Source organism: Sorex fumeus, unplaced genomic scaffold (genome assembly GCF_029834395.1).
Source record: "Sorex fumeus unplaced genomic scaffold, SorFum_2.1 ptg000028l, whole genome shotgun sequence".
NCBI lineage: Eukaryota > Metazoa > Chordata > Mammalia > Eulipotyphla > Soricidae > Sorex > Sorex fumeus.
The window spans coordinates 16,001,299-16,026,901 of record NW_026606085.1 but is presented as its reverse complement, the minus strand read 5'-3'; the positions used below and the strand labels follow the sequence as shown (position 1 = coordinate 16,026,901).

Sequence of the window (25,603 nt, the reverse complement as noted above, 5' to 3'; positions counted from 1 at the left end):
TTTCTTTTGTTGAAATGATGGATTATGTTGATTGATTTCCGAATGTTAAACTATCCTTGCATCCCCGGGTTGAATCCCACTTGGTCATGGTGTATGATCTTTTTGATGAGTTGTTGAATTCTATTTGCTAGTATTTTGTTGAGAATCTTCTCATCCGTGTTCATCAGGGATATCAGTCTTTAGTTTTCTTTTCTTGTGGTGTCTTTGTTTCCATTCGGTATTAGAGAGATATGGGCTTCATAGAAACTGTTTGGGAAAATTTCTGTTTCTTCAGTTCCCTGGAAAAGCTTGAGAAGAACTGGCAATAGGTCCTCTTTAAATGTTTGGAAAAATTCGCTAGTGAATCCATCTGGACCTGGGCTTTTGTTTTGGGGAAGACTTTTGATTACAGTTTCAACTTCCTTGATGTTAATAGGTCTATTCAGGTACTTTAGATCATCTTGATTCAGCCTTGGGAGATTAAAGGAATCCAGGAATTCATCCATTTCTCATAGGTTCTCTTGTTTCGTGGCATACAGACTTTCAAGGTGGTCTCTGATGATCTTTTGAATTTCTTTGGTTTCTGTTGTGATATCCCCCTTCTCATTTCTGATTCGGTTTATTGCAATTTTCTCTCTTTCTTTGTGAGTCTTGCTAGTGGTTTATATATCTTGTTTATTCTCTCGAAGAACCAGCTCTTGGTTTCATTGATCTTTCGGATTTTTTTATTGGTTACCATGTCGTTGATTTCTGCTCTATGTTTTATGAACTCTTTCCTTCTGCTGGTTTGGGCTCTTTTGTTGGTCCTTTTCTAAGATCGTGAGCTGTGAAGTCAAGTTGTTTATGTGGGCCCTTTCTTCCTTCCTGAGAAATGCTTGCAGAGCTGTAAATTTCCCCTTACCACGGCTTTAGCTGCATCTCATAGGTTCTGGTAGCTCATGTCTTCATTCTCATTTGTTTCCAGGTATCTTTTGATTTTGTCCTTGACTTCCTTCCTGACCCACTCGTTGTTCAACATTGAGTTGTTTAATTTCCAGGTGTTTGATTTGGTTTTCCGTGTCTATGTGTGATTCACTTCTATTCTCAGTGCATTGTGGTCTGAAAAGATGGTTGATACTATTTCTATCTTCCTGATTCTATTGAGGTATGCTTTGCGGCCTAGCACATGGTTTATTTTGGAAAATGTTTTGTGTGCACTGGAGAAGAATGTGTATTCTTTCTTTTGGCGGTGTAGAGCTCTGTATAGGTCTATGAGCCCTCTCCTATTTCTCCCTTCAAAGCCAATGTTTCCTAGCTGAGTTTTGTTCTTGTTGATCTATCCAGAGATGATAAGGCAATGTTGAAGTCTCCGGCTCTTATTATGTTGCTAGCAATGTCCTCCTTAAAATCTGTTAGCAGTTGTTTTAAATACTTAGCTGTTCCCTCATTAGGTGCCTTTACATTTAAGAGTGTAATTTCTTCCTTTTGTAAATCTCCTTTGATGAGTAGAAAATGGCCTTCTCTGTCCTTCTAATCTTTTTCAACCTGAAATTTATGTTGTTGGATACTAGTATGGCCACCCCAGATTTTTTGAGGGAGCTGTATGCTTGCAGGATTGTTTTCCATCCTTTACCTTTGAGTCTGTGTTTGCTCTGACTGTTCAGATGAGTTTCTTGTAGGCAGCAGAATGTTGGGTTCTGTCTCTGAATCCATTTTGCCACTCTGTGTCTCTTAATTGGTGAATTTAGACCATTGACATTGAGAGAGATTATTGTTATGGGGTTCTGTAGGGGTCCGTTGTGCTTGTAGGGTTTCTCTTGTCTTATAGTAGCCCATTTAGCCCTTCTTTTAGGTTTGGTTTTGAGTCTATGAAGTTCCTGAGCTGCTGTTTATCCACAAAATAGTGTACTGTTCCTTCGAGTTTGAGTGAGAGTTTAGCCGGATAGAGTATTAATGGTGAAGGGTTCATTTCAGTGAGTTTTTTCACTATATCCCACCATTGCCTTCAGGTTTCCTCTGATAGGTCTGCTGTGAATCTATGGGGTGCTCCTTTGTGTGTGATTTCCTTCTTTGACCTTGCTGCTTTCAGTATTTTGTCTCTATCCATGGCATCCATCATTTTTACTATGATATGCCTTGGAGTGTTTTTGGTAGGGTCTCTTTTAGCTGGCACCCTTTGGGCTCCTTGAATCTGAATGGCTGCATTGTCCAGCTCTGGGAATTTTTCAGCAATGATTTGTTTAACTATGGCTTTTCATTGGGATTGTTTCCCTGACCTTCTGGTACTCCAAGGAATCTAATGTTGTTCCTCTTGGAATCATCTCCTAGGACCCTGATTTGCTCAAGAGCTATTTTGAGGTCTCTTGCCATTGTTTGTTGTTGCCTGTATGCTTCGTGCAGCTGATCTTCCAGCTCACTGATTCTGTCTTCAGCTGTGGCCATTCTACTGTTGAGGGCACAGACTGAGTTTTTTTTTTTATTTCATCTATGGAATCTTTGATTCGTGACATTTCTGTGCGTAGCTTTCCAATTTCTGCTCTCATTTCTTCCCATATTTTCTTGATTGTTCGATCCATTGTTTCTTTCATGTTCTCCTTCAATTTACTGGATATCTGTCTCACTGTTTCATTGAGTTCATTGAACATCTTCATTAATTCATATCTGAATTCTTTCTCAGAGAGGTCCCTTAGGTGAGTAGCACCTTCTGAGGCTTCTGGACTCTTTTCATCGTCCTCCCCACGTGGTGGGGATTTGCGTTGTTTCTTCATGTTGGTGTGGAGGTATGGAGACTGAGATGTTACTTGAAATTGCTGGGTATGAGTAGATTACCTGCGGCCGTGTGGCGTCCACCTGCCCAAAATTAGGCCATGTCCACTTCTACAGAAGCCAGGCCCACTTCTGAAGAGGTCACACCCCCTATGCGTACCTGGTGTGTGTGGGGGTACAATCTGGGGGAGGAAGAAGACCGGCACAGTGTTGGGGATTAACAGGAAGAGGTTCAGGGATGTTGAGCATCCTAGGGTCCTAGAGGATGCCTGGGGTGCATACACGGAGATAGCCAAGTCCCCAAGAAAGAATGTTTTTGATAATACAAGAAATAAATAATTTTTTATGCATTCGGAGAAATTTATAAATCTAATAATAACAAAAATGACATTAGTAAGCCCAAGTCAAAGAGTTGCTTGTAGTTCAATATTTGTTTAATATCCTAAGTGTCTGGAATAGAAGTGAATATTTGTTGGATGACTTTTAAATACAGCTCTCTGTTCTTAACACTAAGCAAAGTCAAGTTAAATGACAATCAAAACAAAATTGTCATCTAATAATGATAAATACAAGTGCAAAAGTGTTGAAATTCTTTTACTGAATGTAATGCAATCCTGAGTATATTTTAGTGCTTTAGAAACTAAAATATAGTGAATAGTAAATTTTATTTTTCCAGGTATGGTAAATTAAAAATCCAAAACACAAGCACTTGCAGTTGTTCCCACATTATCTCTTTACTGTACACATTTGTTACTTTTCATAAAAGAAAAGTTATTTTGGTAGCAGTAGTTTACTGACTCTCTTTGGGGTCACATTACTCCAAAGTTTATATTACTCTGCCACACCCAGCATCACTCCCCCATAATGCATTGGGCCCCTCCTTCCTTTGTGTGTGTGGGGGGGAGAGGGTGGATCTGATTCCATAGGTGTGTCTGTTTTTTCCCATTTTTCTGATTTTCCTGGTGTGCTACTCTTGGTATATCAGTGGTATAGAGTAGATGTCTCGAGGCTGCTCCAGGATTTCTAAGATTTTAAATAAGGTGATACAGCTGGAGTTAAATTTTTAATTGGATGATGATTTGGGGGTCTGGAGGCATCTCTGCAGATGTGATATATATGTATATATATATGTTTGTATGTATGTGTGTGTTTATATATATACATATATACACATATATATACATATATATATAATCACATATGAGATCATCTTGATATTTGTCTTTCTCTTGACTTCCTTCACTTAGCCTGGGCCCCTTCAGTTCATCCCTATTATTGCAAAGTGTAAGGTTGTGTTTTTTCTTAGGTAAGCCCTTTGTGCACATATGGCACAGCATCTCTACAGCCCTTGGGTCGTTTCTGCATCTTGACTATCATAAACAGTGCTACAGTGATCATCAGAATGCGTATAGCTTCTACTTAAGTGTTTTGGGTTTTTTTGGATATCTAATTGTGGAATAAAAATGAAACAAATGTTAGGACCATTTTTAATATTTTGAGAGGTCTCCATCCCATTTTTCAGAGTCAGGCCCAGTTTTCATCCCCACCCACAGTATCTGATGATTCCTGTTTCTCCACCTTCTGCTGCCAACAATTGTTATTTCTGGCCTTTTTAATATGGGCCTTACTAAGCAGGCCCAGGGGTGTATTCTTGATTTGCATGGATTTGCTTTGATTTGCATTTCCCTGATTCTACAGGACAATGAGCATTTGTGTGTGTGTGTGTGTGTGTGTGTGTGTGTGTGTGCGTGTGCTTGTTGGCCATCTCTATGTGTGAAGTGTCTGCTCAGCTCTTGCATTTACTTTTTTTTTTGAGTGAGCTGTTTGCATTATGTGTGCATATGCACAAAAAATTCTCTTCCTAGGGGAATGATTTTTTCCTGTGTATATGCACACATAATCTACATGGCTGCAAGCTCTCATAGAATCAGGGATGGGCAACCTCCCTCCATCCCCTTCTCCTTCCTGGAATTTGGCAGTCATGCCCACAAGCTGCCTCTGGCACCATATAAGCTCATTAACTGGCCATGATCCAGAGACTCACAAATAAATCTCGGAAGAGATCAACAAGCTGCAGAGATGTCTCCTGCCCCCCAAATCATCACCCAGTTAAAAATTTAACTCCAGCTGTATCACCTTATTTAAAAATCTTAGAAATTATGGAACATCTACTCTATACCACTGATGTACCAGGAGTAGCACACCACATTGGATGGGATGTAAAGTAGAAGGCAACCAGTTTTGATAAAAAAAAATGTAGCACACATATCTGTAACAACATAGTAGTACTCTCTTATACAAGGGCTTAATGGCTCCAGGGTGAGATACTGTAGGATAACATTGTTTTGTCCTTCCTGCATAGCCTCAGGTAGTTTAGTAACATCTTTCTTTGTGCTCCACTGACTTGTAAACACTGTTTTTCTCTTCTTCTTAAATCCTTTGTATAGTTTATTCAGAGCAATGTCCTTTTTGTATGGGCACAGGAAGACAGTAGTAAATGCTATGCTTTTGTTATGTCGGAGTCATTCGACTCTAAATGATATTTTTCCTCCTGGAATTTATAACTTAAGAGCTTGGTCATGGACAGATGCTGTTATGATCCAAAAAGTAACAACTAGATTTGGACCCTACTAGGGTTGGGAATGATTAATCTGGTAGTCTGAGTCTGTGACAAGATGTTCCCAGGAGAGCTGCCCTATAAGCTTCAATGTATCTCTTGCTGTGTCCATACAAATATAACTAAAGGAGAAAAACACCTTAAGAGGTATTTTGCCCGCAGGCCACCAGGAAGGGCTTCTTTATGTTGTTTTTTGCTTCCAGACTGAGTGGAGCATGGGCCGGGAGGGCAAGGTGGAGAGAGAAGCAGTGGGGATCAGAATGGAGAGAGGGGAGGAAGAGCTCAGGCTGCGAGACACAACGCAGAGAGATGAGTGGGATTTGAGGAAAGAGGGGCAAGAAAGGAAGAATGCAGGAGACTGGAGAGACGAGAGAGTGAATAAACGGTAACTAATCAGCAACCAGCTTGATCCTCGTTTTTCCTTTGCCTGTCCATTGCCTACAGCCTTACCGATCCTGTTCATACACAAGCAGGTCGAGAGCACCGAACGCAGGCAGTGAGAGAGAGCCTCCCAGAGAGCCCGAGAACACACATCCTTCCACGAGTTTTACAAGATACAACAATCTTCACATACTATCTTCGTAGGAAAACTTTTTTGATCATTTTTAGCTAATTATTCATAATAAGCGATATAAGATAAATTATTTAGGGCCCGCTATTGGGGAAGACTCAGGTGGTGGTTGGGAAAACTCAAAATCATGGTGGTGAGAAGGTATAATAGTGCTGGGATTGGTATTGGAATATTGAATGTAATAAATTGTGAACAACTTTATTAAAATAAAATAAATTTTTTTTTGCATGGTTGCAGTTAAAAAGTTTGTTCTTACAGCCAGTAACAAGGTTTTTGTCTTTGGGGTGGGGAAGAGTGTGGGGGGAGAGGGCCTCCCTAGCAGAACTGGTCAGACCCTGCAGTACCAGGGATATTAGGCCACTCTGGTGGTACAGAGGACCTCCGGGGCCACACCTGGCAGTGCTCAGGGGATTCCAGGCCTACATCTGGCGGCACCTGCCCACAGTGGCATTCTTATTTCAGTGACACACACTTGAAATCTCCAAATCTGGGGACAGATAGCTATTCAATATTGACTTTCAAGGAAATTGTGGCAATTTTATAAAGGCCCTCCCGTTGATCATCGATTTGCTCGAGCGGGCCCAGTAACATCTCCATTGGAGACTTTGTTGTTACTGTGTCTGGCATATCGAATACGTCACGGGGAGCTTGCCAGGCTCTGCCGTGCGGGCGAGATACTCTCGGTAGCTTGCCGGGCTCTCCGAGAGGGGCAGAGGAATCGAACTCGGGTCGGCCATGTTGGCTGCGTGCAAGGCAAATGCCCTACCGGCAATTTTATATTCTCTCATATTTAGTTTTTAAGTATTTTCTGTGTTAAAAGCATACTAATTTTTTTTTTTTTTTGCTTTTTGGGTCACACCCAGCGATGCTCAGGGGTTCCTCCTGGCTCTGCACTCAGGAATTATTCCTGGCAGTGCTCGGGGGACCAGATGGGATGCTAGGGATTGAATCCTGGTCAGCTGCATGCAAGAAAAACACCCTACCTGCTGTGCTATGGCTCCAGCCTCGGCATACTAAATTTCTGAAAAGGGGAAAAGATGAATAAAAACTAGTACAGTAAAACAGTTTTGGCAGATAAAGTTTTCATTTTTGATACTGCTTTTATTCTATTCATCTGCCTCCTTTTGTACTACCAACATCACTACTTCCCCCTTCTTATATTCTTGAATGTCCATAAAGTAAAAAATTATGGATAACATCTGTCCTATTTATTCTTGTCCTGTCCAGGTTATTTGAATCACGTCTTTTAAACACAAAATTTCAAAGTCCCAGTTTACGGTTCTTGAAAATGTTTTGTAATATAGAATTAATCTCAGATCAGCTTATCATGAATGTTTGTATGTGTATTGCTAAAAACCAAGCACATAGTAAATCCAAAGGCAAAGAATCCCTCTTGGTATTGAAATTATTGTTTGGACCACAGAAGTAGGGCCCAAATATGGCTGTTAACTGACACAGACACTGATTTAGATGAATAATTATTACATTTTCCTCTCTGGCCTCCAGAGCTTGTAGTATTTAAGAAAAGTTTTAATTGTTCCAGAGGGGATCATGTTAAATTATTTGCAAGTGAATCTTGCAATCACCAATTTTACAATATTATAGATCCTTCTTTCCTTGATACTTTTGCGTGGGTAAACATTTGTACATGTGTACACTCAGCAGATTCCAACTTAAAAATTCCCTCCTGGTTCTTTCATCATCATCATGTCATTAGAATAGCATGATTTATAATATTTCTGCCTTCTGTTTTACTTGTACACTCTGCACTAAGACTGTGGGCATATGCCTACTAGCATAGTTTACATGTGGGACATTTTTGTGTGAAAACGAAGTGGGCTATTGTGCCTTCAATAGAACCACCATTTCAACAAGTTGTCTCTGGCACAGCAATTTGTTAACCTACATTCAAGTGTGAGCCACAGGTAGTATGTGCCAGTGTCGAAGCATTAAGATTATTTTTGCAGGGCTGGGAGATGCTAGAGCTGTTAGGGTGCATGCCTAGCATGTACTTGGCCTGGGTTTGGATCCTGGTACCACATGGTCCCCGCTCAATGCCACATTTTGACCTGGAAGTCCCTGAACACTGCCAGCTGTGGCCCTAGACGGTCCCTTGTTCTGCCAGAGGAGCCTGGTGTCCCTGGCACTATAGGGCCTGACCCTCTCCCCCCACCCCCCACCCCTCACCCCCCACACCAAAGACAAAGACCTTATTATGTGAAGTAAAGACAAACATTTTGACTACAGCCATGTAGAATATGTGTGCATATATGCAGAAAAAAATCATGTTGGTCATTCCCATAGGAAGGGCTTTTTCTGTGTATATACGCACATATTCTATGTGGTCTACTGCTTCCTTCTCAGAAGAAAATTACTCAGTATCCTTCCCTGCTGCCACACTTCCCCTTGAAATCTGTCTTTAAGTGACCAAGCAGAAAGCACCCCCCAATTGTACCCTGTCCATTATCCTGGTGCTCTCAGGAGGTAGTATTTTTAAATTTGGGATCTATAGATAGGCACCAACTAAAAAGATTTCAGGCATGTTGAATTGAATATTGTGTAAACTCACACAAAGAGGGGGCACGGCACCCCACACAGCGGCGGTGGCTCTATCTCTCCCGCCGCCCGCGTTCGGTAGTCTCACCCTTCTCCCACCCCGGAGAGGTCGATGGCGATGGTCAGGTGGAGGAAGGAATGAGGGCCAGGCTGGTAGGTATTAGTCGTAGTTTATTCTGATTCTCTCCTCATCTGTCTCTGCTCCTGTCTCTCTCTGTCTCTCCTTGTCTCTCTGCTCTCCCATGCCCAATCTACAATCTCATTATATCTCTCTCCAAGAGGAATTGGGGAAAACAATTACATAGGTGTGGTCACAATCAATAGGGGTAGAGATCAACAGGGGTAGAAATCTTAGCCTCAGGGAAGGCCGCTCCTAGGACAGATCCTTCCTCAGCAGGAGGACCCACCCTAGAGCATAATCCCATGGGCGTGCCTCTCCTCTCCTTGTCCGACAAGCATATAAGAATATAATATAAATCATTTTGTATGGATACAGTAAGAAATATCTTAAACTTATAGAATTGCTCTCCTAGGGCCATCTCGATCTCAGACTACGGTGGTCAGGCCAGATAGTCTTTCCCACCCCTAGCAGGATCCTAGTCTTGTCGTTACCTTTGGATCATGACAGCATTTGTCTATGATCAAACTCTTAACTTATAGTTAAGAATCGTGGCACTTTGGCCTGGCCCATTTCGCTGCCAGGGTAGCTCACCGCTTGCCCTGGGTCCATTCAGTCCCTCGTTGGGACCCTGCTTTTGGGGTGTTAGGAACTAAGGGCAACTGAGGCTTAAGTCGAGAAAGCAGATGCTCAGGAGTGAATAATATTCAAGGCCAATCAAATCCTAAGTTACAAAGCATAATGTTAACGGTCTTCCTGTATCTATACAAAAAGGATATTACTTTAAGGTAAACTATTCATAAGGCATAAGGAGAGGAGAAAGGCAATATTTCACTCATATATATAAAATCATAGATTTCTGGGAAACTGATCTTACAAATTAACAAAGTCTGATTAAGGGGAAAGCTGATTAACTGGGTGGGAAGGAGAGCATAGGGAAGATTGTTTACATGTTTACATGTAAACACAATGGAAGTGGAAGTGCTTCAGGAGCACTGTGATGGGTGTAACCAGATTGATGGGTGTAACCAGATAAACCTACGCTTCTTGAAGGACAAAGTAATGTTACCCAACAAATATCTGTAAAAACAAAAATACATCAAAGTTAAGGCCAAGGCACCAAATAATTAGTATCGGTTTATAATAAGCTAAAAAACTACAAACCAAGAAATGATAAATAAAAAAAAGCTCTCCCGTTGTTCATCGATTTGCTCGAGCGGGTCCAGTAACGTATCCACTGGAGATTTTGTTGTTACTGTGTTTGGCATATCGAATCACGGGTGGCTTGCCAGGCTCTGCCCTGCGGGCGAGATACTCTTGGTAACTTGCTGGGCTCTCCGAGAGGGGCGGAGGAATCGAACTCGGGTCGGCCATGTTGGCTGCGTGCAATAGCACAGCGGTAGGGCGTTTGCCTTGCACGCAGCCAACATGGCCGACCCGAGTTCGATTCCTCCACCCCTCTCGGAGAGCCCAGCAAGTTACCAAGAGTATCTCGCCCGCAGGGCAGAGCCTGGCAAGCCACCCGTGATTCGATATGCCAAACACAGTAACAACAAAATCTCCAGTGGATACGTTACTGGGCCCGCTCGAGCAAATCGATGATCAACGGGAGGGCCTTTACCTCGAGCAAAGAAATGATATGTAAGGAAAATAATCAGCTGGTATTTTATAGAAGAGGAAACCCAGACCTCAGTAGTAAAATGAAAAGATGCACAAATGCAGTGACTGCTCAATAGAGATTGAGAAGACTGATGGTGGGAGGTGAGGATTGGGAGATCAATTTGTCCTGCCCTGCATGGCCTCCTGAGCACTGCAAGGTACAGCCTTGCTGGCTATCAGAACCACTAGCCCTTCACTGTGAAAATTCCTCATAATAATAAAGACCTATTCAGACTGGAGAGATAGTACAGAGGGTAAAGTGCCTGCCTCGCACGCAGCTGACCTGTGTTTGAATCTCAGCATCCCATTTAGTCCCCCGAGCACCACCAGGAGTAATTACTAGAGCAGAGCCAGGAGTAAGCCCTGAATATCACTGGGTGTGCCCCCCTTCCCAACTTCCCCATAAGAAGACCGATTATACAAGTGATGACAAGGCTCAAAGAAAAACTAGAACCTATATACCACTGGCAGAAGTATGAATTTGTAAAGCTATGTTTTAGCTCATTTATCATTGTTGAAGTAACTTCAAAATGAATATGACTTCTGATAATAGTTATTCTAGTTATAGATGAAACTCCTGCCCATGGGTGGAAGGAGCTGTGTGTATGCATAAGAATGTTTATGGCATTGTTTAGAACAGAAGAAGAGGAAACAGCTACATTTTCATCATCGGGAGAAGGTGCAGAAGTGCAGTCTTCTGCCCCCGCACCTGGGTGTTCCTTCCCGAGGCCCCTTGGAGGCGAGCGGGTTGAGCTTTCCTCCCCGCCCCGACCAGGGCTCCGGCAGCCGAAGACCTCCAGGACCAGCCACCACCATGCTGAGACCACTCTCCGCACACATGAAGGTACTGGCAGAGGGACAAAGCCACGCGGGTTCCGGGGCCGAGACCTCCAAGCCTACTCGGATTGGAGTCGAGCATCTTCCACCCAGATCCTCCAAATTCCAGTAGGCGGGGGTCACACCCACCACCTGGCCCCCTGGCGCCGTGTAATCCCATCAGTGGCCAAGACTCAGAGACTATAAAATCCAGATCCCGGACATCTTATCAGAACTTTTTTTTATGACATCTTATTGTCTCATTCCTACTTTGGACAAACTTGCAGGCTATCGAATGTAGCCTGCCCACAGGGCAGAGTCTGGCAAACTCCCCGTGGCGTACCAAATATGCCAAATACCAGTAACAATGATGGGTCTCATTCTCCTAAAGAGCCTTGAATATAATCTCAGGGCTAGGATGAAAGAGACGTTACTGGGGCCTGCTCGAGGCAATCGACGAATAACAGGATGATGAAATGAAAATGAAAAAATGGAGAAGGTGTATCTTATGACATCTCCACCATAATAGCCTTTCTGTTTGACTACTATTGCCACACTCAGTAGTGCTCAGGGTCTTACTCCTCTTGACTCCTTGCTCAGTGTGTAGGGGACCATATGTGTTATGGAGATCTAACCTGGGTCACCATGGAAAGCAAACATTTGAACCCCTGTACTAACTTTTATGATCCTACAGAAGAATTTGGCTGGAGCGATAGCACAGCAGGTAGGGCACATTGCCTTGCATGTGGCTGACCCAGCCAACCAAAGTTCGATTCCTCTGCCCCCCTCAGAGAGCCTGGCAAGCTACTGAGAGAATCTTTCCCGCATGGAAAAGCCTGGCAAGCTACCCATGACGTATTTGATATGCCAAACTCAGTAACAACAAGTCTCACAATGTTACTGGGCCCGCTTGAGCAAATCGATGAACAACGGGAGGACAGTGCTACAGTGCTACAGAAAAATGCTTAATCATAGTTCTTATGAATGAAGTGGAACAAAATTGATCTATTATCACAAAATAATAGAGTTGTGAACAAAGTGATTTGCAACAACAACAACAAAATGCTATGGCATGTCACTTGTCACTGAATTATTGTTGGATAATTGAAAAGCTAATTATAAATTAGAAAGACTATAAAGACTAAAGACACGTTTGTAGATGCAGACATATAGTAAAAATGAGCACTGATTACTAATGTTCATTGAAAGTATATTATGAGAAACAAGGACACAGAATGAGATTAGGGGATATTTTAGAGGAATATCAGTTATAGGTATTATTTTACATCTAAAACAAATAGAACATGTCACTCAAGTAATGGATAGTCGGGTTATATTATGTTGTGTTCTTTCAGAATAATCCAAGTCTATCACAATAAAATGAAAGGCATATGAAGTCTTTGTAATGACTTAAGTATGTATGTAATGACTTAGCTCTATGTAACAGAGTTAACAGTATAGCAATAATAAGTAATATGACAGTATTTTCTTAGTGATGACTATTGTAGAAGAGGACCTCCCCACGCACACCCCCAGGCCCCCCATCAAATAAGATTCCCCTCCAGATCTCCTGGATTTGCTTCTAGACCTCAAACCCATCAACGGTCATTTGCAGAATGTAGATGGTGGACAGCACGCTTGGAGACAGACAAAGCTCACACCCACACTTTGGTTTCCATTAAGCTGAGACTTTATTCTAAGACAAGCTTGTCAATCACAGAGCCCAGGTTACCCGGCGCCCTTGGACTTGTGGCCGGTGTTCGGTCTGGTCACTCGAATGTCTGTGGACGATACTACGCGGGATCTTCTGTTCTGGTATTGCATCAGATGTGCTTGTCTCCATGCCTTTCACTTCTTTCGGTATGTGTCCAGAGCATACATGGATGGTGTTCAGGAAGAAAGAGCCACTGGAGAACACCAGGAGAGAGAGGATTCCTGGGGAAAGAGAAGCCGGAGGAGACAGTGAAGGAGTCTGAAAGAGAACTGCAGACCTTTCCCTCCGCAGTGGTGGGGAGTCTTTGACCGGAAACCCTGGGTGTCCCCTGGACCTGCCTGAGTCCACCCAGGAGGGGAGTGTTGTAGTGGAAGGAACTGGAAATACATGCAGAATAACTCAAATGCTGGTAGGTCCACAGAGATTTTGCAAGAGGGCATGCCCCTGAGCTCAGAAGTGCAACCCCACATGGAAGCTTCAACTGGTAGGAGTGGATGGGTGGCCGTTCAGCCAGGACACCCCACCCTGTTCTTAGGGGCCACATGTAGTGGTTCTCAGGGCTTCCTCCTGGAAGTGTTTGGGCAATCTTGCAGTGCAGGACCTCTTGCATGGAACACCTGAGCTCAGTGCACTGGGTTATCTTTCTGGCCCTGAGTTTGGGCTTTTGTGGTGGAGAGGCCCGGAAGACTGGAGGGGGTAGCCAGGAGCTGCTCGCTGGGACAAGCACGTCATCTACAGCCCTGTCTCCCACTGCTACTGCAGGGCCTGTCTTGAAGACCTTGGCCCCGTGACCGTGAGCTCTTTAGCACACAGACTCAGCCCTGTTCTCGTCCTTTCACACTCTGCACTCTTGGGAGGAGTCACCATGGAGACTCACCTGAGGTGATGAGGATGAACACATTCACGTAGTTGATGAAAGTTATCCAGGTCAACTTGTAATTAGAGAACCTGTGGTGGCCTTGCTTTATATTGTAGTGGTACGCCAGGAGTGTAATGAGCAAGAACATACCTGAAGTCCAGAAAGAAAGAGAGAACAGGACCTGCTGATGAGGTTTGGCTCATTGATGCCTGTCCTGCCCAGGATCTTCCCAGGGTCTCCACCCGGTACCATGGTCCCTTGTCCTCACTCAGTTCAGTCTCAGATCAGCAGAGCTGATAACGCTCCATGTCTGAAGCCAAGGCCGAGGAAAGCTGAGTTGGCCAGCAACTGTGGCCTAGACCTCCAAGCCAAGTAAGTAGACAGTCTTTTTTGGGGGGCCAGGCAGTTACCTGTGAGGAAACTGAGGACAATAGAGGTGAAGCAGGAATGCTCATTGCGCGGAATCATATAAGTGAATCCCAAGCCCAGGAAAAAGTTGTAGAAGAAGGCGAGGCTGAGAATGATTCCCATCATGATCCTGATGTTTTCTGTGTTATCTGGTGGGAAGCAGAGGCCAGGGTAAGGAGAGACAGCTTGCTTTTTGGGGGCTCATTTCCATCTGGAGACAAGTGTCTGGGTGAAATTGGGGAAGGATGGGAGATTGGATTAAGTAATTAAGGACCCAGGGGCCCTAAATGAGTGGGAAAAAAAGAATCAGAAAACACCGTTCTCCAATTTAGTGTCCTGAAACTCTCCTTTCCTTAAATTCTTATCTCAGAATTAATTACTTAAAAAATTCTTCAATTTAGGGGCCAAAGATCTAGCTTAGTGGGAGCATGTCTGCCTTGTACTCGTGAAGCCCAGGATTTATTGTTGTTGTTTTAGGGTCACACCTGGTGATGCTCAGGGTTGACTCCTGACTCTGCAAGCAGGGATCACTCCTGGCGGACTCAAAGGATCATAGGGGGTGCGAGGGATCGAGCTTGGGTTGGCTGCATGCAAGACTTTAAATGGCCTATCTGCTGTAGTATCTCTCCAGCCCCCAAAGGCTCCAGACATTATCCTTAGCACTACAGAACTAGAAAAACCCTCCACTTCCGCTGTCTTCCTGCAGTTGGTGGTGTGGCCCATTTCCCCTTCTGTAAGTGACCTTTCTCTGACCCCCTTACCCCCAGGTCTGCCGTAGCCAAGGCTTTCTGAGTGCTCAGCTTTGAGTCTGTGACCTTCTAAGTTTTTCCCTAAAATAAGTACACAGAGAGAATTTGGACTCTGCCGGGACAGGGGTGAGGGTGGGGGTGGTGGTGGGGTGGAGTGGGAGCCTTGGGAGAAGACCTGCCTGAAAATTCCCAGGTCAGCAGGAGAGAGGAGAGGCTCTTCCCGGCCCCCCTCCCCCCCCAACCATCTCTTTTCATCTCAGGTGTCTGACCTCCTTGCCACAGATCATCCTTGCTGCTTTTCCAGGGACTGTGACTTATCGGCTTATTTTTTGTATTCGGCATATTTTCTGTATTCAGGTGAACCCAGTCTTCCACGACAATTCCTGCTGTCAGAAAGATTAAGACCCAGGAAGAGAAAAACAAGATGACAGCGCAGAAGTTTCTGTATCGGTTTTGATTTTCCATCACAGAGGAGGGCCGACCTGCTGAGCACACCCTGAGACTCTCTCTTTCCCCCTCTGAGTAGGTGAGTCAGTCCCTTCTCCGACGGACTCGGTGGCAGTGGCCAAATCTGAAGTCACCCTAAGAACTGAGATCAGGCCTGCTTGCCACAGCTCAACTCAGAGGCCAACCTGTTTGCAGGGCTGCCAACGGTCATGGAATCCATGACCTTTGACCCCAGGAGCTAGTGGGGGCACTTCCATGTCCCGGAAGTCTTTAATGCTAGGTGGGGATCAGAGAAGAGCAGGAGTCAAGCTCATGGACGTGAGCAGTCAGCAACTAGAGTGGCAGAATGGGATGATCACACAGAATTTGGGGTGTGGGGAGAAAATTGGGTACTCAGTGGGAGATCCTAACAAAGATCAGGCGGGCAGCATCTAAGGAGGAGCCTTGGAACCCAGAAAAATGGTCTGCTCCACCCAACCAACTCAGGCCGCAGGCACCATTATTTCTTCCAGAATCACCTTTGTAAATTGGCTTGAGGTATATAGTCACTTGAAAATCTTTTTAGTGTATTTTTCTGCTTAGGCTTTACCTCCACTATTTTCCTTTTTTTTTTTCTTTTTGGGTCACACCTGGTGATGCTCAGGAGTTACTCCTGACTCTGCACTCAGGACTTACTCCTGGAAGTGCTCAGAGGACCATATGGGATGCTGGGAATTGAACCCGGGTCGACCGTGTGCAAGGCAAACGCCCTACCAGCTGTGCACTATTTTCCTTTTTACATTACATTTTTTATTGCATGTATTCTGTGGAATTTCTTAGGGTAATTAAATATTTTTAATATGCTAATATTTAAGGCTATATATCTTTCTCTAGTCACTGAGTTAACTTTATTAGATCTCTAGTCACTGAGTTAACAATATCATACATACACATCAAAAATACATTTTTATTTATTTATCTATTTTTGCTTTTTGGGTCACACCTGGCAATGCACAGGGGTTACTTCAGGCCATTGCACTCAGGAATTACTCCTGGCGCTTGGGGGACCAAATGGGATGCTGGAACTTGAACCTGAGTCGGCCGTATGCAAGGCAAATGACCTACCCACTGTGCTGTTGTTCCAGCCCCCTACATTTTGTTTTTAGACCACAGCTGGACATGCTCCTGGCTCTGCTCTTAGGAATGGCTCCTGGTGGTGCTCAGGGATTGAACCAGGATCAATTGCATCCAAGGCAAATGCTGTACTGTCGCTCTGGCCCTATATATATATATATATATATATATATATATATATATATATAATTTTTATTCTATATTTTTGTGCAGATATATTTAATTTTAGGCCCTGTGATTTACAAAAATGTTATTGGTCAGAATTTCATATATAAGACATTCTAGCACCACACTCTCTACCAGTATCCATTTCTCTCCACCATTTTCCCAGTGACCTTCTCTATGTCCAGTACTCCCGGTGGGAACTTCTTACTGAAGACCAGTTCTCAGTTTCTGATGTCTTTGGGCATTTGTTATTCCTCAACTATATTTCTTTATAAAGTCACATTGATTCACTATTCCTCTCTCCTGCCAGGCTCTGATAACAAAAAACATTAGCTATTAAAAAAAGAGAAGCCAGGGATAGGACTCACTGATAGAGCTGCCACCGGATGGCCCGAATTCCGTGCCCGAGCCTGCATTACCCCCAGCATTGCTCTATGGTACCTCGGGCCAGTCATTGCCAGGCGTCACCCCAGGTGCTCCCGATTTTAAATGGTTCATTTAAAAAGAAAAAATGCTGATTTTAAAAAGTATTAAAACAGCTTTGTAATTTTTATTTTTTTAAAGAGCAGCTACTTTGATTTATTTATTTATTTGCTTTTTGGGTCACATCCAGCAATGCTCAGGGGCTACTCCTGGCTCTGCACTCAGGAAATACTCCTGGCTGTGCTTGAAGGACCATATAAGATGCCAGGGATTGAACCCGGGTTTGCCATGTGCAAGGCAAGTGCCCTACCCACTGTACTATTGCTCTGGCTTGGAACTTTATAATCTTGAGAAATTTAGTGAAGTGGACCAAGTTCAGTAAAAAAAAAAAATCAGTATCAACTCAGAGGAATTCAAAACCGAAGATTATAAAGATGAATGTTATAAGGAAAATTTTCCCAAACAATTCCTAACCCTAGTGAGTTCTGTAAAATGAATCATGCGGTAAATTTCCCAGACTATGGTCCCAGTTCTTTAGGAATAATCCTGATATCAAAGCTTACCAAGGCAGCATGAAAAGCAAACTTTAAAAGCTGACATCACTCACGAATGTAGGTGTGAAATTCTTAAACTTGCACCAAAGAAGCTCAACAATAGCACAGAGAATTTTATCCAAGAATATGAGAGTATTTGTATGAAATAATTTATTTATATAATTTGATCCAATTAGAACATATCAGTGATCTCAAGAAAATGAAGTAAAATACCCCCCAAACCATAAAGAATATTTAGTAATCTAATAATAAAGTGCTTTTGACAAAACAAAGAGAAAAGCTAAAATAAAAGGCAGATGCATACTGTCACCATTGTGTAATGTTTTTTATGGATATATGGCTAATTCCACATAGGTAAAATATGCACAAATTATTTTACTTTTTTTTTGAGGGACCACTCCTGGAAGTGCTCAGGGATTACTCCTGGCAAGCTAAAGGAAACTAATGGGGTGCTGGGGATTGAACCTTGTTGGTCACGTGCAAAGCAAATGCCCTACCCACTCCTGCCCCCATAAATTATTTTAAGCAAGTAAAGTAAAAGAAGTAAAACTAGATTATATTAATGATTTGACAAAACTTTCAATATATTCAAGTCATCACTTTTGTAACAAGTCAATATAGATATGAATATACATACCCCATATACTATGTGATGAAATATTACAAACCAATAGCAAAAAGATAAGTCACATTATAGAGTTTGGAAATCTTTTTAAGATTCAAAAATATTGACTCAAGAAAATTCCATACTACAGATCTAAACGGTGGAAACTAAATGAATTAACAAAAATTAGAATAAAATCTAAATGATATAGAATATTGGAATGGGAGATATCTTTCTAAAAGAAGAAATAACAATAGAAAAAGTTTTCAAATAAAAAAGTGGTCTTAACACACCCAAGAACACTAAAATTGTAACATATTAACATGTAGATATGCTTAAATGTATGACTGCCAATGGTCTATTTGCACATACAGATGCATTTATATGTATAAATGTGCTGCTATACATAGAAACTTTTGTTTTTAAATGATGACTTACAAATGATGACTCACATAAGAAAAATAAAGATAAAAAACCAACACACAGTGAATGTGAACTAAGAATAGGGCATGAGGATCACTATGAAAAGTCATAGAAGAATTTTTAAGAGAGGATTATCGTCAATAGTTAAAATACACTAAAATTAGATTTTTAGAAAATTTAACTGAAACAGGTTAAAATGAACATTGTTTGGAGGTTAGAGTGGTTATATTAGATACCTCATAATATCTCAGAATAATTTTTCAAATATCACTGTGCAATGATCATTCAGCAAATTTACACGCTTTTGAGGATTTTGTGCCAGATATAATTTTACTTAACTAAGTGCATAAAATATTGTCATAAGTACAAAAGCCTTTCAAGTCCTTAACAAGAATGATTGAGGTGCTGTTTGGAAGCAGTTCACTTGAATTCTCATGCCCAGCGCATCTTCCCACTAGTGTGTTTCTTGATTTAAAATCTTTGATCTGCATGGTAACTTAGGCTCTAAGTAGACTGAGGCATACAGGTAGGAAAATAGAACTTTGGAGGTAAATAGTGCTGTTTGAATTCCTGGGTGGTGGTATGGTACAGAGATGCTTCCAGCTAAAGGGAGAGCTGTTAATTTATCCTTTGGGGATGGTTCTTTTGCATTGCCCTTCTGTGTCTGGTCCTGGGCATGGTCCCTGCAGACATCCGGCTTGGAGAGCGTTTGCCTGTCCCAAACCGCTGTTTTCCTCTGGCTCTGTCAGTAATCCCTTTGCACTAAAACTAGCTCCTTTCCATTCCCCCACCCCTCTCAGGGGCTCCTTGAAGGATTTTCTGTTGTAAACATGTTGACCCGAATGTATATATCTTCAGACTGTTGTGGAGTCTTGAAGGGGACATTCCTGGTAAGTGAACCAAAAGCTGTTTCATGTATTTCTTAGGGTTTTTCTCATTTGCTTGGGTTGTTTGACCCTGAACTAACCTGCAGGATGCATGTGGTGCAGAGCTGGAACTGAACTGCGCTAGTCCTAGGTAGACTCTATGCCTGCCAGGTGTCACCTCCGGGTGACTCTGCTAGAGCCTAAGGTCTTTCTTTCTGGAGGGTCTTTGCACTTCCGTGATGAGGAATCAGAATAATTGTTAGATTATGGTTTTTATTTTTTTAATTTTTAAGTTTTTGGTTGTGGGGTCATACCCAGTGATGCTCAGGGTGACTCCTGGGTCTGCACTTAGAAATTAGTCCTAGCACTGTTTCGGGGACCCTATGAATGCTGGGTATCAAACTCATGTTGGCTTTCTCCAGGCAAACACTCTACCTGCTGTACTATTGTTCTGGCCTCTATGACTTTTTTTTTAAACATACACTTTCATTTCAATAGGGTAATTATATAATAAGTTTACATATATATAATACTAGTAACCTAGGAAATTTTCAGTTTTCCCCTAGCCCACTGAGCTATCTCCATTGTCCCCAACTTGCAAATTTTGAGTCATTATTTAGATGGAATGGTCAAGTGCTACAAGTGCTACAACCAAGCCGTGTGACTGTCTGATTCTCTCACACTCCGCTCCAAGCTGTAAGGTTGGAGCATATATTCTTAGGAGGTGTGGCATTGTGCCCATAAAATATTCATAACCTTGTAAATTAAAGCCTACATTACCCCAATAAAATGAATGAGTAACTGTTAGTTACCCAGAAAGGTTAAGAGAAAAAGATTTGTGGCTTTTCTAAGACAGGTGATAGGAAGTTAGAACTACTTAATCTGATGTTGTCTGGAGCTGAGGTCACTATTTGCCTTCAGAGCGCTTTTCCAGTATGTTCTCTTGCCATCATTTCTGTTTCAAGCAGGACGTGGTGACCCTACCAAGGTTTCACTTCCTGTTCATTGTCTCCACATATATTTCTTAAACCTGTTCTTCCCATCCTACTCTATTTCTAATGGTTAAGATATGTTTTGCCCTTCAAGATGCAGCAGGCATTAATCTAACATTATTGCTCTCTGGTGCTCTTCTAGGCTTTAGGCTGATGTCACTCTCTCTACAATTTAATTTTCTGTCGGGTCATACCCAGCGATACTCAGGGGTTACTCCTGGCTCTGAGCTCAGGAATTTCTCCTGGTGGTGCTTGGGGGACCTTATGGGATGCCGGGGATTGAACCCAGGTCGGCTGTGTGTAAGGCAAATGCCCTAACTACTGTACTATTGCTTCAGCCCCAACAATTGAATTTTATGCCTAAACCAACCCTCCAAGATGTTTTGATTTTCATTTTGTGATGAAAAAAACCCAAAGAAGGCATAATTTGCTCACACGATACAGATTGGGTTCAGAACAACTAAGCTATTCATATCACATGTTAACTTTGCATGGGTGTCAAAGCCATGGTGTGTAGATCTTTGGGCCCACCCATGCTAGGTTGAGTCAATGCCCTTTTCTATAGTGTTAGCACCAGTTACAGTTGTTGAGCACCTCCCGCAGTTCTTGAGCCTACCAAGAGAATCCTGAGAGAAAGGACAAGCCAGGCTTTGAGGTCTCATATCTCCTTGGTCTTCTAAGCAGGACCCCACCCCCACCCCAATCCCCAATAGCTCTCTATCTCTTTTAGAGACCTCTATCTCATTTAAGTTTATTCTTCATTTACAAAGCAGTTTTTTTTTCTTTTTTTTTCTTTTTGGGTCACACCCGGCAATGCACAGGGGTTACTCCTGGCTCATGCACTCAGGAATCACTCCTGGCGGTGCTCAGGGGACCATATGGGATGCTGAGAATTGAACCCAGGTCAGCTGCGTGCAAGGCAAACTCCCTACCCACTGTGCTATCGCTCCAGCCCCTACAAAGCAATTCTTGCCTCATCTTTTCACCTAAAATAATGTGCCAGCAAGCAGAGCTCTTCCATGACATTATTTTTCTTTCTTTTCTTTACTTTTTTTGGGGGGGGGGGGAGGGTCACATCCAGCGATGCTCAGGGGTCACTCCTGAATCTGCACTCAGGAATCACTCCTGGCAGTGCTCAGGGGACCATATAGGATGCTTGGGCATCTAACCCAGGTTGGCTGTGTGCAGAGCAAATGCCCTACCCGCTGTGCTATCGCTCCGGCCCTGACATTATTTTTCTAAGTGCTCTCCCTGGTAGCCCTGGTAGCTTAGTTGTTCTGACCCCAATTCAGCTCTGAATGGCATTGGTGCTGTCCTGAGTTCTGAGCTCCCTAGGAGCCACTCACCACCTTCTCTCTTGGTGAACGAGGTAGGAGCGACTTGGCCTGACATGGAGGGAAGGAGATATAGATGGTTTCCGAGAGGCTTGTGGAGCCATGACGAGTGTGTCCACTTCCCCAGCAGGTTCTCACCAGGCAGATGAACCCGGTGAATTCTTCACAGGTCACTGGCTTTGTCCTTCTTGGGCTGTCTCAAGTATGGGAGCTTCGGCTGCTCTTCTTTGTTCTCTTCTCCGTTGTCTACCTTATGACGGTCACGGGAAATCTCCTCATCGTGGCCATTGTCGCATCCGAGCCGCGCCTGCACACCACTATGTACTTCCTTTTGGGCAATCTCTCCTTCCTGGACTTCTGCTACTCCACCATCACAGCGCCTCGGATGCTGGCGGACTTGCTCTCGGGCAGCCCCGTCATTTCCTTCGGGGGCTGTCTCACCCAGCTCTTCTTCTTCCACTTCATCGGTGGCATCAAGATCTTCCTGCTGACCGTTATGGCATACGACCGCTACGTGGCCATCTCCCAGCCCCTGCGCTACATGCTTATCATGAACCGGACGGTGTGTGGGCTCCTCATGGCAGCCTCCTGGGTCGGGGGGTTCGTCCACTCCATCGTGCAGATCGGACTCACGGTCCACTTGCCCTTCTGTGGGCCAGACAAGCTGGACAACTTCTACTGCGATGTGCCCCAGCTGATCAAGTTGGCCTGCACGGACACCTTTGCCCTGGAGCTGCTGATGGTGTCCAACAACGGCCTGGTGACGCTCATGTGCTTCCTGGTGCTGCTGGGCTCCTACACGGCCCTGCTGCTCATGCTCCGCAGCCACTCGTGGGAGGCCCGCAGCAAGGCCCTCTCCACCTGCGCCTCCCACCTGGCCGTGGTCACCATCATCTTTGTGCCTTGCATCTACATCTATGCACGGCCCTTTCGAACTTTCCCTATGGACAAGGCTGTGTCTGTGCTCTACACGATGGTCACGCCCATGCTGAATCCGGCCATCTACACCCTGCGGAACAAGGACGTGATCATGGCCATGAAGAGGCTGTGGAGGAGGCAGAAGGATGTGCTCACAGCCCTGGAGCACTGAGCAGCGGCCGCCGCGGGCACAGGCAGCATTGCGAGAACCAACCGGAGAGGTGCTGCCGGATGCCTACCTCCGTCAGGAGGCCTGAGCACTGCAGGCCTGAGCCGCTGCTCTCCTGTTCCCGACCTCTGTGAAGTTCTGGTGTCCTGAACTTTATGCCAAGCTAGAAAAGGAAATGAGCTTGAACTTGAACTTCACCGAAGTACTGGTGAGGCACGTGGTCCTGTTATATAGAAGCATGAGTCAGACTCAAAGAGGCAAGAGGCTTAGGGGAGGAGAAAAGGGGAACTAGGAGATGGGGTTAGAGCAAACCCGAGATGTTTAGAATGACTTCTGCGGCAGGAAGAGGGTTTCAGAATCAGAGTATAAAGACGAGTCTTCTTGTCTTTCCTCATGCCCTGAACTTGTCCCGGGACCACATGTTGATGTAAAGTGAGATGAGCAGATGCAGCAAAGCCTCTTTATTTTTCCATAACCCATAAGATTTTTCTTCACAAGTATTAACCTGCTGAATAGTAGGAAGGATAGTTAAAGTTTAGGGGTGCCTAAGTATGCTTTTTTTCCTTGTGTATAAATAAGTCTCTCTTATTTATTTATTTATTTAGCTTTTTGGGTCACAGCCAGCGATGCTCAGGGGTTACTCCTGGCTTTGCACTCAGAAATTATTCCTGGCGGTGCTTGGGAGACCATATGGGATGCTGGGAATCGAATCCGGGTTGGCCGCAAGGTTGGCCACTGTGCTATTGCTCCACCCCTAAGTCTCTTTTTTGGAGATGAGGTCACACCTGACAGTGCTCAGGGGCCACTAATGGCTCTGTACTTAAGGAATCATTCCTGGTGGTGCTCAGGGAACCATATGGGATGCCGGGAATCAAACCTGGGTCGTATGCATACAAGGTAAATGCCCTCGCTGCTGTACTATTGCACTGGTCCCTTCAAACAGTTTCTTTAAGTGGGTAAACAGTCATTGTTTTCAGACAATAGTGCGCCCCTCAGAGGTCTGAGGTCTCCTCTACAGGGGGTTGCAGCATGGAGAAGCAGTGACTGGGGGCTCCGGGTCACTGCTCACTGCCTCATGGTTGGCTTCAGCCATGTTCTTCCCAGGTGACTGGGCATGTGAGTGAGTCTGCCCCTGGGTGTCTCTGAGGACCTGGCCTCTTGGTTCGTGGTCTGGTCTCTCTGGCCAGGACTGAGCAGTGCCCTGGTGTGTGGTCTGGGGTGTAGACCACCCTGTGCCATCCCTTGCACATTCTCCCTGACCAGCTTCTTCACCTCACAGAGTTTCATCATGTCAGCTCCGGCACTGTCTGCCCCTCCTGAGAGCAGATGCTCTTGGGTTCAGTGAGGAGCTAGAAGGTCGCCTCAGCCCACCCTTCGCCTCACTGCCCTGTCCTCTTGGGCGTCACTATGGCCACAGACCAGGTGGTTCTGGGACACCCCAGAGGGCACCTTGTTCATGAGGCCCCCTGTCTGTGCAGGTCCCTCTGTCTCCCTGCTCTCAGGGGTGTCATGGGCCTCTGCCATGGATTTCTGCTTGTGATTTCTTCCCCCTCCCTCTCTGACAAAAATGTCCCCCAGGTGACACTCTGTGTTCAGGCCTAGACTCAGGTGTGCAAAAGGGATAGAGGGGGAAGCTAGAAATTTCTTTTCTCTTGTCTACCAGATTTCATGACGGTGACGCGCAAGAGGTCAGAAGACTCAAAATACAAAATTCCTGTCTTATTTATATGTGTGTTTATAAGCCTTGCAGTGAAGCCTTTGGGATATAAAGCTTAATCAATGCATGTTTTAAGGAGAACATTTAATGATTTGTTGTGTTTTTTTTTTTCCTTTTTTGGGTTATATCAGGCTCAGGGTTTACTACTGGCTCTGCACTCAGGAATTACTCCTGACAGTGACCAGGGAAACATATGGGATGCTGGGGATTGAGCCTGGGTTGGCTACATGCAAGGCAAACACCCTATCTGTGTACTATGGCTCTGCCCATGATTTATTGTTTGCAGCTAAATTTCATCTGTGTGACCGAATGGCTCTTGTGAGCTGTGAAGCCAGTGTGTGTGTGAGCAGAAGAGCAGAAGGTCTTGCAAGAGAAGAAAGGTGTCCCAGGAGAAAGTGACTTCTGCAGGTCTGAACCAGGACTTGAATCACTCCTGTAGGCGTTGGAATTCAAGGAGGTTGAGACATCCAGAGAGATTGAGACTGGTAGAAAAGGTGAGTTGTTCAGGTAGCCTGCCTGGCTGCGGTCCTTTGAGAAGGAGGAGGGCTGTGGTCAAGGGCCACCTGGTGGACAGCAAAATAGGGAATGCAGTGAGCAAATTATTTTCACCTTCTTCATATTGTTCCTCAAGAATCCTTACTTCTCCAGTGCTCACTGAGAGGCACTTAGGTGATCCAGTGGGAACTGGTGTCAGCTGGAAATTAGAACTCGTGATTGACCTGAAAGTGCTAAACCTACTTCCAGGTCATTTATTCTATGTGAATTCAAAGTCAGTGATTTCAGGTTCTTCCCATTCTCAACTGGCTGGCCAGAAATGGGGTTACTCACCTTTCCTATGCCTGCCAGGATATCCCTGGCCTGCACTCAGGAATTACTCCTGACAGTGACCGGGGAAACATATAGGATGCTGGGGATTGAGCCCGGGTTGGCCACGTGCAAGACAAACACCCTACCTGTGTACTATGGCTCTGGCCCATGATTTATTATTTGCAGCTAAGTTTCATCTGTGTGACCAAATGGTTCTTGTGAGCTGCGAAGCCAGTGTGTGTGTGTGTGTGTGTGTGTGTGTGTGCGCGTGCAGAAGAGC

General features: G+C 44.3%; 2 protein-coding genes across 2 annotated transcripts; one reads left to right on the top strand and one right to left on the bottom strand.

Moving 5' to 3' along the window:
* Nucleotides 1-7,018: 7,018 nt before the first annotated feature.
* On the bottom strand, nt 7,019-15,256 carry TMEM225 (transmembrane protein 225). The gene is made up of 4 exons (XM_056114836.1): nt 15,061-15,256; nt 14,045-14,191; nt 13,653-13,784; nt 7,019-7,074 (listed from the first exon to the last, which is right to left on the bottom strand). The coding sequence occupies exons 1-4, from the start codon at nt 15,254-15,256 to the stop codon at nt 7,019-7,021; spliced, it is 531 nt and encodes a 176-aa protein (XP_055970811.1).
* Nucleotides 15,257-21,857: 6,601 nt separating this feature from the next.
* Nucleotides 21,858-22,802, top strand: LOC130024447 (olfactory receptor 4D5). The gene has a single exon (XM_056115198.1). It carries the CDS (start codon nt 21,858-21,860, stop codon nt 22,800-22,802), a length of 945 nt encoding a protein of 314 aa, XP_055971173.1.
* The last annotated feature ends 2,801 nt before the right edge of the window (nt 22,803-25,603 follow it).

Excerpts from the sequence above, each read along its gene's own strand:
- TMEM225 (XM_056114836.1), bottom strand. The coding sequence starts at position 15,256 with ATGGAAAATCAAAACCGATACAGAAACTTCTGCGCTGTCATCTTGTTT. Across the intron at positions 13,785-14,044 it reads TGTCCTCAGTTTCCTCACAG|GTATGTTCTTGCTCATTACA; the intron begins GTAACTGCCTGG and ends TCTGGACTTCAG. Across the intron at positions 7,075-13,652 it reads GTTCATCCTCATCACCTCAG|AATATAAGAAGGGGGAAGTA; the intron begins GTGAGTCTCCAT and ends TGGACATTCAAG.
- LOC130024447 (XM_056115198.1), top strand. The coding sequence starts at position 21,858 with ATGAACCCGGTGAATTCTTCACAGGTCACTGGCTTTGTCCTTCTTGGG.